Source organism: Psammomys obesus, unplaced genomic scaffold, assembly GCF_907164565.1.
Source record: "Psammomys obesus unplaced genomic scaffold, mPsaObe1.curated_primary_1811, whole genome shotgun sequence".
Classification (NCBI taxonomy): domain Eukaryota; kingdom Metazoa; phylum Chordata; class Mammalia; order Rodentia; family Muridae; genus Psammomys; species Psammomys obesus.
This window is the reverse complement of record NW_026591918.1, coordinates 2016911-2035075: the sequence shown is the minus strand read 5'-3', so window position 1 is coordinate 2035075 and position 18165 is coordinate 2016911. Positions and strand designations below refer to the sequence as shown.

General features: G+C 44.6%; 1 protein-coding gene across 3 annotated transcripts in view; it reads right to left on the bottom strand.

Annotated features, from left to right (window-relative positions):
• The window catches only part of Samd4a (sterile alpha motif domain containing 4A), a 207928-nt gene that overhangs the window by 40276 nt on the left and 149487 nt on the right, over positions 1-18165 (bottom strand). For 2 of the 3 annotated variants that reach the window (XM_055612354.1, XM_055612353.1), the window contains one exon: positions 5002-5265. The exons of the other annotated variant lie outside the window; for it this stretch is intronic. In XM_055612354.1, the coding sequence (XP_055468329.1) occupies positions 5002-5265 (264 nt within the window). The remainder of the gene's footprint in view (positions 1-5001; positions 5266-18165) is intronic. 3 annotated transcript variants of the gene reach the window in all.

Below are 18165 nucleotides of genomic sequence, written 5' to 3'. Positions count from 1 at the left end.
CACACACACACACACACACACACACACACACACACACACACACACACGCCAGTGAATTTATTCAGGTTAAATGCATTCAAGACAACAGCTGGAAAGAAACTTCCTGAATCTGAGTCATTTTCCATGATAGCTGAGCCAAAAAGCATCCCAGCCACTTACGGTCCCACACCATGCCCCCTCCATCACTCAGCCTATTAAGATCCTCAGAGGTGTTACATTTAAAACCTTTTCTACAGAGTTTTCTCACAGTCCCCCAATCCCACCAAGAGCTCACCTCTGAATAATTTCTCTCATTTCCATTCTGAGGGAGGCCAAGGATCAAGGCCCTACATTTCAGAAACAACTCCAAATTCTAAGCCAGCTATTTGCTAGGAGACAATATATTTTATTTGCTATGGGGAGAAAAAGTTTACTCAAGTTTCAGCTGAGAGACTCCCTTGGCAAGGCAAACAGTTTTCACAGTCAATAGCCTTCTCCATTCTTAACTACTGTGTGTCTGTCAGAGTTCCCCTTTCGGTCTCTATCGAGTTCTATTACCTCCGTATTTTTGTGCTAATGGGTAGTGGCAGGCCACAAGTACACCCAGTTGATGCTACAGAGAGGCCACAGCTCCCGCCAAGAGCAGGTAGTGCCAGTCCTCTACCCTCTCATCCGGGCAGCCATTCTTCATGCAGCCAAATCCTCGGGTTTTCCGGCTCCTGAAATGCAGTTCTCCAGAGGAACTTCCCAACCCTCTTTCATGAGTGCAGAATTCGGAAACTGCTTGGCTGGGCCTCAGAGGAGCAGCGCCCACTCCCCAGGCCCCACACTGTCCCTCATGAAATCCCATAGACCCTGCCCTGTAGGGGACTTCTCCAGGTGTCCCACACAGCAACCTGGGTGTCACCCTAAATGCCACCTGCTCATCACCGTTCACATTCAGCTGTCACTAAGTCCTCACAATTCCTTCTCCTGGAGTCCCTGTGACACACCCGCTGGTCTCCGTTCTCAGTTCTCACTTTCCTCCTCTATTACTGAAAAACCTCCACCTCTCCATCCGCTTTCAAATCCAGAATCCCCTCCCCTTTACCTTCATGAATATTCCACATGGCTACAAAGGTTCCATTTCTAATATGCAAATCTAGGCAGGTGGCTCTATTGTAGAAATTCCTTCAACAACTTCCAAATAAAAGGCACAATCCTTTTAAAGGTCAAGGATCTGGCCTCTCCTCCTCAGATCTACTTCCCAGGTGTTAACACTGTAGCGACAGATTGTGCTCTGGGGTGAAAACCTCACACAAGTTCACAGTGCCGGTCCCTGAGTACAGAACACCCTCCAACCACCTGAACTCTTGCTTTGAGGCTCAGCTCTGGGCCTCACCTCCTCTGAAGATGTCCCTCCTGTCTGAATTAAGGCTGGTCTTGGTGCTTGCCTCAAGTCAGGACAAATGTTTAAGATGATGTATTTCCACAGCAGTGCTCCTGCAAGTTATGTGAGTCTCCTGAGGCTGGAGGACCCCTCACCTCTGCCTCTCTAGAGCTCAGTAGGTATAGAGAAGTCTGATGGCTTAAATGAGGACAAAAGTGAACCAGGGGTTCTCCCTTATACCAAAGCCACACGGGGAGCCCTGGCCACGGACACATCTCTAGGTGCTGGGCTCATTGCCTTGGGGGGTTCATCATGCTCCTGAAGGACAGATTTGTTCCTACCACCAACAGGCTACCTTCTTTCTAGGAAAGAAATAACTTAGTAATGTGAAGCTTTCTTCTCTCTCCCACCCGAGATAAGAGCGATGAGAGTCCATCCAGTCCATCCACTATGTGAGGGTGAGGGATAGCATAACTGAGTACCAACTCAGAATCAACAGTCTCTCCCCTGGGATAAGCCACAGTGAAGCTTTTGAAAAGAACACAGAGACCTGAACTTAAAACACAGCCAGCATAGTTAGTCCAAACATTTATCAGTAGATGCCTCCTGAGGGATTGGTAGCAGGAAAATTTCATATTCCAGATCAGGTTGTTCCCTGAGGCTTCAAGCAGAGTCCTCAGTCCTGAGAGTTCCCTTAAGCCTGAGGCCCTACGTATTCCATACTGCCAAACTAAACCGCTAGGACACATGTTTGCTAGAAGAAGCCAAGCACTGAGATTCAGAGGGAAGCAATTCATCCTCTAAGGGATTATCTTGCATGTTTGATCCAAGAGGTACGTTCCCAAGAGAGCATGGTAGCCAAGCTGGCTAGTCTGTCCAGATGAGAAGAAATGGCAGCAAGAACAAGCCCAATATTTCAGCCATGCCCATCAGTTGGCCAGAAAGATGAATGTGATTATGGTGGTTTTTATTGCTTTCCCAGAATGTGAGGTGAAGGTGATATGTACTCACAGAAGATTTGGAAAATCTTGTAAATTCGACTCCAGCTTCATTGTTCTTGAAGATTAGACATTTGCAAATTAGAAAGGCAGCAGTTTGATGAGGGCCCTAAGTATCTCTGTTCCTGGCAAAGGACCCAAGGTACAAGAAAGCAAGCATGGGGGTTCACAGGAAGATCCAGCTCTTCTCATATTTACATCACTCGACTTCATAAAACTCAGAAAGTGAGAAATTATTTGGAAATTTACATGATCACCTCTCTTAGGCCTGGTGTTCAAATAACAAATCCTCAGGATGGCCGTATTAACAGCTGCTTCCTAGATGCAACTTTAGGAGGCCATGTTGAGTAATCTTTGATATAGAGGAGTTCTTGGTGACCACCTTACAATAAGGTCAGGTAAGGAACACTTGTCCTCAACAAACACTGGCACTATGCCGCTTCAGACTGCTGGTGTTTGGGGTTTTGAACATTTCTATATCTGATATTGTCAGCTGAACTGAAAAAGCATTCTCCTTATAAATAGAATTCTTCATCATCTATTGTATTTCTTTCCTGACTTCCCTCCCTGTTACTTGCTAGTGTCCTTACACATTGATTTCTCCATCCACTTCCTTAAGAAAAGATAAGTTCAATAGATCAAAGAGGCAGAAACACATGGAGAAGGTGCTTTGTTTCAACCAGCCACCAAACGGCTTCTTTTTCATTTATACCTATGCGCTCACCACGAAAATCTTGAATGTGACATTTTGTCTGTGTGAGTCTGTAACTAAGTTTTGAGGAGACAATTCTTACCAATTCTAGAGAAAGGAGTCAAATGAGCTTATCTCATGTGTAATCTCTGAGTTCTGGAAAGTGCTTGACTTTATAAAACAAAACAAAAAAAATCCAAGCCAATGGGATATTCATTTAAAATTTTCTCCTTTGTTCATGTTTCTTTGAAAAAAAAATATTCTCTCTATTCACTTCTTACCTTCTAGCCTGCAAGCACACATCTATCCACTTTGGGAGAATGTGTAAGGGTGCAGAAGCCCTCCAAACAAGTAAATAAATAACAGGAAAGAAAGAAGATAAAGTAAAATAAATGACATAAGCAAATGTTCAGACTCTAAGCAGTGATGTTGGCCTTCTTCCAAGCAAACAGCCTATTCCTTGGGGTCCACCTTGTTGGTCAACACAAGCAATGCTTCTCTTGAGTTACCAGTGGGACCACATACACTGTCCTGGAATCAGACTGCACAGACGCTGAGCTTCACCTGGACGTCACATCACTTGGGAACGGGTTTTGCCCATCCTTCAGTACTGTGGTGCACTCGCCTGAGCCCTGTGGAGGAGGGTTATACACCCTGTATGCCAAAATGACCCATTGCATTAGCTGTTTTTAAAGACCCGTTTGTACCCCAGGGGAAAACTTCAGGACATCCTACTTCCACAGGCCTCTCAGCACATGGCCACTGTGGGTAGAGGCTGGGACAGGGAGACGTAGCCAGAGACTGCTGGGAGGAAGGCTCGAGGTCAGGCTCATTCCCTAAGTTGATGGGCTCTACTTTTCAACCTAACTCTCTTCTGTATCTGGCACCTGAGAAGATGCGGGTACACTCTCTGTTCCAGGTTCCCATGTCAGGAGGGACGAGGTCAAGAGACTCTTTTATAAGGGGAGGAATAGAAACAGCAAACATCAGGACTCTATATTAACAGCAACATAAAGGCCCTTCTCGGAGCCCATTCCTCAGCAATTGTCTCAGAAGCCTGCCTGGTTATTGTCTCACTAGCTAACATTGTTATCAGCATGTCTCTGATGAGTATCTTCCCCGAAGGACTTCTATCCCTCCAACAAAATACAGATGCATGCATCCTCTGTGAACCCACCATTGGTAGTTTGGAAATCTCTGTCTCCGGAGGAGGATCTGTAGGAGAGGGTACATTGACAGGCAATGGAGGAACATTTATTTAGGTGGCACAATAGGCCTTTATCATCAGTATGCAAATCCATTATGTGGCTTAAAACACTGATGGTTTTCATGTCCCTGAAGCAGATGCAGAGGAAAGGGCTTAAAGGTTTCTTTGAACATCAAACAAAAAGAGTAATAAAAAGAAATATTACTACAATTCTGCATTAATTAAAAATAAATAGAAGATCAATAGTTTGTTCTTCTGAATTAGTGACAGCTCCCTGGCCATAGCAAGGCATAGGGTAGAGTAGCCTTGCATCTTTTCAAATAACCCTATCCAGGCTAGCAGGAGCCCTCATTGTTCAAGAGTCAGTGCACAGAAAACAGAAAAAAAGAGGAAGCTGGTTGGACTTTCTTGCCTGGCTTCTGGGTTGGGGCAAGTGATCATTGATGACTGATCATGCATCAGAAACAGCAAACCTCAGGACTGTGTAGAAATGGCAGCTCAAGGGCTGCCTTTGGCATTGTCCCAGAAGCCTGCCTGGTTATTCTAATTATTGTCTTCCCAGATAACATTGTTATCTACCTGGAAGGAGGCTCCAAGACCTTTCCTCCAGGGCTAGTTCTGGAGATCTAGAAGGCATGGTTGACACGCACAAGCCTAGGGTGAGGGGCTGGACTCCCTCTCTCTTGTTGACCACCTCTCTTTCCCCTTGGATTCCAAATTAAGGGAGGGCCTCTTGGTTCCTCATGTGGTCACTCACCTTTCATACCACTACCTTCTTCTTGGAATGTGTTACGAGCAGTGGTCTGATCTTCTAAGTGTTCACTCCCACCACTTCCTGAAGAGGCTACACTGCTTTGTGGAGACAGGGGGGCATGATCGGGTGGGAGGCACTGGGGTCCTCTAGCTCGTAAGTCCTCATGAGACATCCATCCATGTCCTAAAGGCTGGTTTGGCACATTCATGGGTGGGGTAAGGGATACAGATCGTTTCAAAGGGCTGTGGTGGGCCTGGCCTGAGAGAACTGGAAAAAAAAAATAAAATGAAATAGGTTATTCTCCCCACTTTAGCCTGGGACGCAGAATAACCCACAATATTTTTGCACCCTCGGAGATACCATGGCTAACTCGTACACTCCACTGGCAGTCAAGTCTGGTACTGTCCTATCCTCTGCATGGTTAAGGAGGAGGCTGCCTGGACCTGCTTGTGGTTAGGCTGCACCCCTGATTCCAAATGGATGGTGCTCACACACCAGGCTTTAGTGCTTGGGAGAATCGGGTTCTATTTTAAACTTACGAATCAGACTTTGGAGCAGTGGACCTATGTACTGGGCAAGGCTGACAACGTGGCCATCTGACCAAAGTGAAAAGAGCACGTGTTGGACAATTTTATTTTTTAAACACCAAGCATGATACTACCCACACTGCTGTGGGGGACTTGAAGACACGGGCAGGCTGGTCACCAGCTGGGATCTTTGCAGGGGTCTGTTGATCTATAAGCTGACCTTGTTATTCTAAACAGCCAGGGGACTGTCACCTTCTATGGTGGTAGGAGCTCAAGAGGGCATCTAGCACTGACACGACCTCAGGGTAGGAGGCATGGCAGTCAGGCTGAAAAGGCTAATTCTTTGCCTTGCCCTTGGGGTTCATGTCAAGCTCTCTCTGGCAAACACCTTCAGGTAACAAGGCTCTCATTCAGAAGCCATCAAGGCACTCCCAGTAGGCGTGTTCGGTCCTTTCGCACAGTGGGCAGCATCGGCATAGATCCTTTTTTATTTTCCAGAAAACTAGGAAAAGGCAGCAAAATGCACATAACTGGCCAAATTAAATTGCAGGCATTCAAAGGAGGGATTTAAGCAACATCAGTGCTGAAGGAGCCGATGTTACCCTTGGTCGGTTTGATGGGTGTGTAAAGTGACTTTACAAAATAAGTCTATTCATAACTTTTCTCTCAGTCTGTTTTGACTGCTGCTGTACTAATGTGGAACTGAGCCACGTACATTTTAAAACATTTTCCAGGGAAGCCATTAAATTTCATCTTCAGCTCTAACCCCTCCAGTGAGGCATTTGTTTCCCCTACTTTCAGCCATATATATTCTTTGCTGGCAAAAACTTTTTGTGTGTGTTTCAGCAGGTAGACCAGATGGCCCAAATAGTGGGAGGCACTGCTTTTAGACTGTATTTCTGCAGAGATAGTACCTACACAAAGGCCAGAGCAAGTGATTACTATGACCCCACTTAAAGGCCAGAGCCAAAAGGCAAACTGTTACCAAAAAGCCTGTCTGGGACAGTAGCAGTACAGTCTGTTATCTGGCAACACTCTAAGGGCAACAAAGCTCAGACTTTTAGGGTCAATGTTTCCACCTGACCCTGCACGTGAAGTTCAACAATCAGGACTAAAATAAAAACTTCTTTATTAACAAAGCACGTATGTTGGGAGCGGGCAGGGCACTTCTGAGTTACCATGTTATCTACTTAGGGAATTTCTAACTTGAGTAGGTTTTGTTGAAGGCATGGAGTTTTTTAATCTACTTTAAACATACGTGAATGCAACATCAAAAAAAAAAAAAAAAAAAGGACCCTATCAGGTTTGCATTTTCACTAGATTAAAGAACAGACTATTTGAAAAGGGTCCCTGGAAAATGCATTGCTTCCCAATTGGAGTAGAATTGGCAAACAAAACGAAAGATAAACAAATATGAAACAGCAACAAAAATGGTGAAACCAATAGAAAGAGAAGCTAGACATTCAGGAAATTCATTTCATGCCTGTCTAAGTACTTATATAAAGCTGGGCAGACATGTCTGGAGCCTCCCTGAGTGCTGGAAGATTCTGGCTCAGCTCCGTGTTTTTGTGTCTCCGGTGGAGACTTCAAACAGTGCTAGCGAGGTAGGACCACATTTCCACATGGGGCTTCCTCTGCACAGCTGGCATTCAAGGAAGTCTGAAACCACAGAACAGGACTTGCCCCAAAGGTATCCACCAAAGCAGGTGCGGCCTGTGGTATAGAGGGTGCTGAGAGGCAACAACAAAACTGATAATCAATATTCATGTCTCCTGGTTCATGGCTGCTGTTAGCTTGGTATTTACGTGTGTGTGTGTGCGCGCGCACATACGTACCACACCATGTGTGTGGGGGCAGGAGGACAACTTGTGGGAGTTGGTTCTCTCCCTCCACTTTTGAGTCCAGGGACTGAACTTGGGCTGTCAGGCTTGCCAGCAAGTCTTTACCCTGCAAGCCATTTTGTGGGCGCCTTATTTTGATTTGGATGCTCAGAATAATAAAATGTATATATGGTAGCTGAATTACATTATTTAACGGAGCCAATTTGTTTCCTAAAAATTTTCAAAATCTATATTGCCTCTCAGTTCTGGGGGAACGGCATGCTTGGGAAGCTGCCAGTGTCCCAGAAGGCAACTGATGATCGGGATTAGAGGTAGACGTTTTCCTTATGAATTGACTTGTAGGGATTTGAATATAGACTTACAAAACTGTTTTTGTTTTCCCCAGCTTAAGTGAAGTCAGAGGGGAGGGGGCATGAACTTGGCCTTTGCTTCTGTCTAATAAATCACTTGTAGTTAAGATGCCAGGGCCTTTTCCTGGTGAATTTCCATCAAAGGCCACCTCTTCTCTGTCATAAAGGGAACCCTCTGATCCTCAGGGCTGCTCACATTCAGATCTCTCTGAGGTCATCTTTTAGGGACAGCCAAACTTCTGATAACAAAAAAACTTCTGATATTATGAGAAGGCCAGACATTTAACAGCTGTGCTGAGCATCACACCTAAACCGAAGGGAAGTCTGTGCTGGGCAGACGCCCTCTTCATCATGGAAGAGCTGAAACACGTGGACAGCTCAGGCCTGTCTTCTTACTCTTCTCTTTAGCTTTGTTTTTATTTTATGTGTATGAGTTTTGTCTGTCTGTATGTTTGTGCGCCATGTGCCTGTCTGATGTCCTTGGAGGCCTCAAAACTGTGTCAGTTACCTAGGAACCAGAGTTACAGGCTGATGTTGGTGCTGGGAGCCGAACCTGGGTTCTCTGCAAGGGCAGCAAGAACTGTAACCACTGAGACATCTCTCCAGCCCTCAGGTCTAACTTCTTTCTTGTGTGGAGGAGGCTGAAGGTGCTGAGAGATGACTTTAGAGTGCAGATACACCTGTGGGTTCCAGGCAGTCTTTGGTGTTAGCTCTCATTCTGGAGTAGTCCAGTCTAGGTGGTAGAGGGCTAACAAATGGTAACAGACTGGTACATAGCTGAGGGTCAGCAAGGTGGCTGGCTCGAGTATTAGCCATGGCCCTCTGGCTGCCTTTGTTTTAAGAACTCACTGGAAGCAGTGACCCATGGGGAGAGAAGATATGGGCATTCAGGGGAAAAATAATAAAAACAAACAAACTAACTAAAACCTTTGTTTTCTTCTGAGTCAGGTTGGAAGAACAGCAAAAGCAGAGTGTGAGAAGTCTTCCGTCCTGACTGGTGGCAGCTGCCCGGAAGAGCTCTGGCAGAAGCTCGCTCTTGAATACACTTGCGCTTAACTGCCGTGCCGTGGCCAGTGGCTAATGGCTACTTTAGAGGGCTGTCGCCGTCATATTTGAATGCTGCAGAATGAAACCTCCCTTTAAAAGACCTGTGCAGGGATCAGGAACAGCTGAGGTCTGCGAGAGAAAGCCCTAAGTTTACACTGCGTTTGTGACTTTGACGACAGCGTAGGAGGGACAGCAAGCATGAGATGGTCTGCTTATATGAAAACTCACATTAAGATTTGCCCAGGGGAGCACAGCTGCGACTCTTTTGCACGTGAATCACTGAAATGAAAACTGAGGATTGTATACAGTATGGATTCAACGCTGCTTATAGTTTTGGAAGCTTTTTAAAGAAATTCCAAGCCTGTACTCGTCTGTGTAAGTCGCTTCACGAACACATGCCATTGGGACATCATAACCTGGGGAATATTTATAAATTCAAGTGCCCTGAAAATAAACAATAAATATTGAGTAGGTCCATTTGAAATATGAAAAAAAATTGCTGAAAATAAAATGCTCTAGCACTCAAGCAGCATGGCATCATTGAGGGTGTTCTGACCCTCTGAGAAACTCTGTTATGCCACTTTGGGCCAGCCAGCTTCTCTACCCTCTTTTTCATCTCCTAGCATCTTTGATAGAACCCCTCTCAACACCTCGGAAAGGAGATATATGACAGCTGCCATGGAGTCCTGTCCTAAGCATTTTCCTGAAAGCCTAAATTTCAGACTCACTTATTTCCTTTAACCAGCTTCCACTTTGCCTCCATTTTTAATTATTGAGATGAAATTCAGGCAGGAAAATTTCAGTCTATTTCGTACTCGTGGGAGAATATTAAGTAGAATACTACCATTTGTGCCTCCTGGCAGGAGAAATACGAGGGTCTGGGGGGAGAGGAAGGTGTGGGATACTGGACCTGCTGTCTTTGGCTTCTGGTCAGGCAGAAGGGACCAGAAGGGACATGAGGGACATGAGATGGAGGCTGAAGGTGCAACCGAACAACAAAGCTCGGTCCTAACGTTAACAGAGAGACCTTCGTTGCGCATTGCGCACTTCTCAGCTCTTTTACGTCTTACGATTCGTGATTTAAAAGACATTTTTTTCTGAGGACAGACTCCTAACACTTGAGAGGTAGAAGTCTCTGGAAAGACAACATCACTAAATAATTTCTAAACTGAGAGCCGTGAGCCCCTGAAAATCCCTATGCACAGCAGGCCCCATCAGTGGATGAAATACTGTGCTATGAATTTTATGAGCGTGTAGACAATTTTGGAATTAATTTGAGATAAATATAATAAATGAAAACGATCTATGCTGAGCGCATAGCTATTTTGGTTTTCTTTTCATTTGCCTCAGCAGATCTGGAGGACATTATTGTTTTAACAGGGACCTCAACATTTTCATACTATTTATTAACTCATCTAGTTCCTCTCTCTTTTAATCTGGTGCATTGTCAATTGACAGAGGTGACTGTCGGTCTTTCTTGAGAGAAACTTCCCTGTACGATCCAGGTAACTTTAGGAACTATCAGAGGACTTTTTGTGGTTATAGTTCTCTTAACTACATGGCTTCTCTTTATAACCACTGTAGGTTTCTGCCTATTTCAGGTTTAGTGTTTAGGATTTAGACTTTTGAGGATGTTAGATGTTTATGTTCCAATAAAGGCAGTAAGGATCCCCACCTAAGTAATCGGTCCTCTCCCATCCTTCCAGGTAACCTGTGCAGGCAACCTGCATTCTCACCTCAAGGTTCCGGTCTGTGAGTACAGTGACCCAGAGTCGGCTTCCAGCTTTTTAGTACCTACATTTTAAACTCGAGAAGCTGCCTGTTTCTCACAGAAATCTGTTAACACTGAGTTTCTTTCCCTTTGTTTTTTATTTATGAGTACAGGTGTTCTGTCTGCATGTCTTTGTATTATGTGTGCGCAGTGCCCAAAGGGCTGGAGGAGGGCAGTGGGTCCTGCGGGACAGGCGTCAGGCACGGCGTCGGCAGTGCAGCCGGGGTCCTCTGGAAGAGCAGTGGTGCTCTAACTGCTAAGCCACCTCTCCAGGCCCCTTCGCTAAAATTTAAACCTTCCAGATGCTCACTGGGTAATACAGAACCTGATCCAATAACATAACTGAACTATAAAAAAGTCATTTTATAAGAGTGGGTCATATATGTAATACATATATAAAAAGTCTTTGAATCACATTATTATTATATTAACAGACAATAATAAAAACTTAAAACTATAAGTCACTCTAATTTGGCGACTGAGAAAGGCAGGGGTACTTGTATCTTGTCTAAAAACATTAACTTATTTCACACATGGCAAGGAGCCAGGTGACATGGTGTGTGCGTGACAAAGCACCCCAGAAGGGCACCCCTGAATGCTGCTCACAGTGCACAGTAACAGAATTGCCCAGACCTGCCCTCCCACGGCAGTTAGAACATCAGCAGAACCTTTGCTGAAAACATCTCAGGGCTCACAACACGTAATGCTGGAGTCTTAACTGAAGGGGGTCGGTCAAGTTTAAAACGTTGCCTGTGCAACGTTTCAAAAAGGCTATTGTTTGTAAGGAACTGGGCTGGGGGCAGGGCTTCTGGTCCTCTTAAAGGTTTATATCTGTTTATGCGGTGTAGTTGGGGCTCTATCCTGTGAACTTGTCTAGAGAATATGTTTCAGTGCATCTAAGCATTACTGCTAGAAGCTTCCTACTTAAAGGATGAAGTTCTGCTAATACTATTGTGGATGTAGAAGTCTAGGCACTTGCTTCTCTCTTTCTTTCTTGTCCTTTTTTTCTTTTTCCTCTGAGGCAGGTTCTCACTGTGTAGCCCAGGCTGCCCTCAAACTCACAGAGATTCACCTGTCTTGGTCTCTCGAGTGCTGGGATTAAAGGCTCCTGCCACCACATCAGGGTAAGCACCCTAAACAAGACTCAAGGGTGAAATAGTAAGGTGACATTGGGCCCTGGATTAATTCTCTTTCATTGGATTTGTGGTCTGAGGGCCTGTGGTGGTAAGTTCTGGGAAAGAAAAGACTCATAGTATTTCAAGAAAACATTTTGAAAAATACAAAGGCGGAAAATTTGATCAATGACATCATGCAAAAAGCTCCAGTCGGAGATACATTTATGGTCATGAACAGATTTGAGTAAGTAGGGGGAGAGGAGAAGAAAAGAAAGGATCATTAATTATTAGGTAAAAATTCACATGCTTTGTCAACACTCCTTCAGAAAACATATTTCAAGCACAACCAGGCAGTCAAAAGCCTCAACTCTGCATGCTTGCTCTCTGCTTCTTGCCCAAACATTTAGAAAACCAGTGCTTAGGATCTGTAGACACCCGAAGACATTCCCCCATCAGGCTTCAGACTCCACATCCTTCTCAGGGAAGAAGAGAGAACATGCCACAGAGCAGAGGTGTGGGTGGGAGATGGGAAGTTTTCAGCAAGCCAAGGGTGGAAGCTGCATGCTTTCTGTGAAGAGAAAGACCAGGCCAGGCCAGGCCAGACCAAGACTCTAGAAGAGAAGGCTGCAGAGAATATTACAACAAAAGTTGGCAAGCACCTACGGCTTAATCCCTTTGCTCATTAAATCTCTTGTTCATACACTATTGAAATGAAAGCATCCCCATGCAGGGATGGCTTCCCAAGAAGCCTTCCCCATACCGTGACTCCCTGCCACAGTGTCAGCTCTCATTACCTCCAGATGGCTCAGGCCTTGGGCAGAGCAGAAAATGTGTGCTTTCTGCCTTCATGCTCTCACTTCAATATTTGGGTTTTTAAGAACTAAATGAGAACGTTTTTGGCAGACTTTTATTACAGCGTTCGTCTTTGGAACATTTCATTTGTCCTCCTGTCAGTTTCTGTAATGGCAAAATTGGGTGTCATCCAGCAGGAAATCTATTTTAGATAACTGCTGTTTGGCATCACGTCATCATTATTTGTGGATTAAGTCAGACCAAAAATTAACATGGACATTTTACAAAAATCAGTAGATTACCAATTACAATTTTAGTTTCAAGTAAGTGGCTCTTTAAGAAACCATTGTGGAGCCTCTCATACAGTTCCCTCAAAACCAAAGACAGCAACTGTGGAGGTGATGTGACTGAAGCAGATGTCCTAGCACACTCAAGGGCCATGGAATTGGTCCAGCCTTTTCCAAATGTGCATACTGGGTTCACTTCTAATTTTCTGGTTTTTTTTCCTTCTCTCTCTCTCTCTCTCATAAAGATTTTTTTATTTACTATGTATACTGGGTCCTGACTACTTGTGTGCCTGCGCACCAGAAGAGGGCATCAGGTCTCATTATAGATCTTTCTATATTTCTAACTCTACATTCCATCCTCAGGTTTGCCCAAGAATTTCTATTCACACAAAGCAATGTCTAGAAATGAGTTCGGACAAGAGGGCAGGCTTTGACACTTTTTGTTTATGGCACCAGGTTGAAAAAAAAAATGACAGCAAACAGGTGCCAGGAGAAGATTTAATCAGACATTTCTCTTAAGGTCTTTTCACATATGCATTAAAAAAATGCTAACTGTGTTTAGAGGGAAAACTCAGAGAGATCCTTGATGGCAACATCCTCCTCTAAACCCTTCTCGGAAGGTAACTCTTAGCCACACCTGCTGCTCCACCCACTCGCACACCTATCCAGAGACTGCTTCATCAGTTTATATTGTACAACACGCCATCTTAAGCCTAACAGCCCAATCACCACCGAGCGTGGGGACCAACAGGGCAATCCGTGTTTGCTACTGTCCGTGACCAGGACTTCATGATTGAGCATCTGTCCCGTGCTGGGTCAGAATTACTGAGCAAATCAGGGTCTCTTTCAACATCTTGTCGCCACCAGCAGCAGCTGTTAAGAGATGCCAGATAACGGCTTGAAAGGAACTAACAAAGACTGTTTTCAAGCCCTTGATCTGGACCACAAACAAGGACTTCACTGCCACAAGAGCCTCACAGCTCATAGATGATAGGGACATGTAATTCTTCCCTGAGCACCAGTCAGGCAAGCTTGCCATCATTAGACCACGCCTGCATCTTACTGCAGACAAGGTAGCAAGAGCATCATGGCTTCCACTAGTTCTCTGAGCCTGAAACACTCAAGTCTGCCTTCATCAAACTCTCCTCTTTCTTCTCTTTAGTGTTGGAAGAAGGGTTATAAACAATTAGAAACACATTATGTAGTCCTAATTCTTAACTTAGCTTCTCAATAAGAGAACGAGAATGAGAGCCCCAGCAAGGCACTGGCAGGGCAATTTACTGATTAGAGAATTGGCTCTTGTTTTCATTAAAGCATTCCATCTAAATGTCAAATGCAACAATAACACATAAATGACCATTCAAAGGGACCACAATTGGAGCTTACACTGATAATTAGATGATTTTTTTGTTAATTAAGAAGAATTGGATGCTTTAGCCTCTCCTGGCTTCTTGATTACATTTGATTGAATCGCCACGTGATTCCAGACAAGTTATCAAGCTTTGCATCCTGGTGTCCATTCTCTTCACCTCCGTCCTCCTGAATGCTAACCCAGCACAAGCTGCCCCTGTGGGTGTTGGAATGTGATGAGAGTGGTACTGAGTTTGCGCAATTGATTTACTGTGCCTGTAATTACACATAACGATTGGGATTTTTGACTTGGCACTACATTTATCATTTCAACTGTACTGTTCTTCACCACCCTAGAAAAACAGGATTTTCATGATTGCTCTCAACACATGTACTTGAGTATATCAATCAGTCCTGCCATAAGAGACTTCCGGAGCCAGGACATAACTCAGTGCCCAGGGAAGGTCCTCACTCTTACTGAATATAAAGATAAAGGAGGCCGGGCAAGAGCCTTCAGATCCTGGCAGCAAAGAGAACAGGCCTGGAAGACACAGAGCCAGATGCCGGCTCTGATTCAGGGCTGAAGGGCTCCCTTTGTTCCGTGTCTGTACATCCTGCTCCCTGTGGCTGCCCCACAAACTGTGGGGTGTGTGTTCACTTATTTATTTAACACTTTCTTAAGCAGCGAGCCACCGCCCCGTATGGGGCATGTAGTTGAATTCGGGAATTGCATTAGGAGTTTTCTCAACTTGCCACGACCAAAAAGTAATTCCAAACCAAGCATGGAACACATCTGGGGTGTCTGTGGCAAAAGTCAGCATGTTGCATCAAAAGACGTCCACCGTGGCCTTGGTTCTGAGCACACAACATAAGCAATTAGCACCGCACACAGCACCACAGCAACAATGCCAACCAACTGCCCCAAACACCTGGCTCAGATTCACAACCACCATAGCAGCGTTTTCTCTGTTCACACAGGGTTTCCTGCTCTTATCGATACAACGTTTACAGAAAAGAGACTTTTATTATTTTTTCTACCATCCTTTCTCGGCATGTTAAGTATCAAGTTAATACACCTTCGGAATATATTGTGTTGACGTGTTTGATTTTTAAAATTCTATTTGAATTGTTGACTTGAGTTTCATTAAAAAACTTTTGTCTTGGGTTCAGCATGTCTCAACAGTTTTCTAAACTGGCCCTAAATATACTTCTCTGTTCTAAATATGCATTTACATAAAAGTAGTGCTTTTCTCACTGAGGATTATAACTCAAAATACTGACGGACTCTGAAAAATGTGGCAGTTATTTTATGTTCTGCGATATAAAAGAATATTTCATAAATATTTCTCTCTCCTACTCTTCCTTTCTTTTCTTCCCTTCTCCTTTATCTTTCCCTCCCATCGCATACCCCCTCACTGCAGGACTAGAGGATTAGAAGTCTCAAATGCCAGGTAAGTGCTTTAGCCCTGACCGAAATTGTTACCCCTCCCCTCTTTTTAAACTTTCTATTTCGGGACAGGGTCTTACCACATTGCCCTTAAATGGCCCTAATCTCCATCTGTAGCTCAGTTAGGCCTTGAACTTGTGATCCTTTTGCCTTAATCTCCCAAATAGCTCTGATTACAAGTCTTCATCATGAAAAGAATTAATATTTAAATCTTAATATAAGCTAAACACACTCACACATCTTCTTACTGTGCAAGTTTGGTTTTGTCTTTAGTAGGTGCTAAAATTCTGTGTATAGCAAATAATGGCTTTAAAATAAGTCTACTCATGATTAATATCTATAATGTTTGGTTTGTGTAACTATCTCATATATGAAGCGCATGTAATAATTTCTCAGGTGAAAAGGCTTTGAAAGTGAAGAATGTTTAAGAAGCCATGATCTATTGTACATTTTCTAGTCTCTTTATTCATGTATTCCCTCCTTGTGAATTTACCTATTTGCTGAAACTCTGCTCATTAGCACCAGAGAGATACTAACAGGCATTTCAAAGCCATTCATAGCCGCAAACAGCTAAAGCTCTGAATCATCCCAATGCCTAGGGGGGGAAGGCTGGTGTCTGCACGGTTTTTCATTTTCACTTTTTTTTTTGGGGGGGGGGGTACGGTCACTGCTTAAAAAGGGGTAATGCTGAATGTTACCTCATGTTTCTTAAATGCAAAGAGCCCATGATGATGAACTGGTTGGTTTTCCCTCAATTGGATACGACCTGGAGTCTTTTGGGAAGAGGGAACTTCACCTGAGATTGGCACGTGGTTGAGACTGTGGGGCTTTTTCTTGGTTGATGATTGACGTGAGAGGGCCCAGCTCCTAGTCTCCAGCCCCCAGCCCCCAACCACTGTGCTGAGCATCCCCGGGCAGGTGGTCTTGAGTTGTGTAAGGAACCCTGAGCAAGCCATGAGGAGCAAGCCCTAAGCAGCGATCCTCCCGATCTCTGCTTCTGTTCTAGCCCTTAGGTTCTTGCCCTCAGTGAGGGACTGTGATGTGGCATGAACTCTTGCCTTTCCAAGCTGCTTTTGGTTATGGTGTTTCATCACAGAGACTCTAAGACAACCATCCCTAGACAAATGTTTTGAATCCTAGACAATCACGCTTTCTCTTGTGGTGATTTTCATTCTTCTTTAGCAAGAAAAGAAAGGGAGGCGGCAGCCCAGGGCTTTCTCTGAACATGAATCACACACTGAAACCTCACGACACACGACACACTTCCTCTTAGTTCAGAAACACAGCTGTTGAAAGCACAAGCGATTCTCGACCAGAAACCAAAAGTGTTCTAGACCCAGGGACGAGCAGCGCTGGCACCCCCTGGAACCCCGAGAGAAGGCCTGTTCTCAGCTCTCTCCCACAACGAGAGTCAGGATCTGCATGTGTGCAGCGGGAGGTGGAGCTCCCGTTGGAGGCAAGAAACTACACACCACCCAGCTCTGCCTCACCGTCTTCACGCTTCTTCTGGCGAAACTGGGGTTAGAGGTCAACCAAAGCCAATGCATCTCGCTGAAGTGAAAAGAACCCAGGGATTCAGTGGGATCCTTTGTGTCTGAGCCCTCCCCATTAGTAGCTGTCAAGAACAACACCATGAGTGTCTTGGGGAGAATATTTAATATGCACTAATGCGTTTAGAAATTTGAAAGTGTCACAGAAACTGTTAGACTAGTCAGAGTAAGATTAGTCTAGAGAGACCGAAGCTGACTGTGGAGGAATAAACCCAAAGTGCCCGCTAGCCTCATGGCACTTGCAGCTACGCGGTGTTTTCGGCATAGGACACTGGCATGAGCAATGTCTCTGACAGTGTTTCATGGATCAAAAGAGTGGTAATTTCCACATTTGGTCTGTGCGCTGAGAAACTTTCACCTGCTCTGCCTGTCTGCTTGGCCTTACTTCTAACCCTTCTGAGGGGGCTATTATCCTGGCAATTGAATAGTCTTGTGCATCCTTAATGAGGGCTCCACCACTGAGTTACATCCCTGAACAAGCCTTCCATGCATTTTTAAGTGTTCAGATTTCACATTTATTTGAGGAAGAAGTTTACAGTATATGACTAATTTCCTTTCTTTTAAAATATTACTATCTGGGATGAACAAAACCTTGTCTGTCCTAATTTATAACCAATGACGACTGATTAACAGTCTTTCTGGGAATTCCAAGTACTTCCATTATGTTCAAATATTCAGGCTGAGAAGCCATTACAAGTCTGGGTGACATTCGGGTCCTCACAAGCAAAACAAAGGGTTGGGGAAGACGAACTCAACAGGCATTTATTGAATGTCTGTGATGTGCCAGGCTCTGAAGGCTGAGGACTAGATGCTGAAGAGGCCGTGAAGACCAGCAGATGGTCTCAGCCCCTCCCAGAAACGATCTTCTAAGATGTATTAGCACATTGATGCAGAGGACGGCTTCCTTATTCTAGCTCCCTTGGACATGTTATTTCCTGGTCATCTTTATTCTTCTGTATCATTGAAAGTTGGCCATGTAACACGCATAGAACGGCTAATTGGGGAAGGAGAAGAAAGCAGATGCCAGCTCTCACCAGGATGGGCGCTGGAGAGGAGGAGGCACTGACCTCTTCCCTGCCTGGTCCCAGCT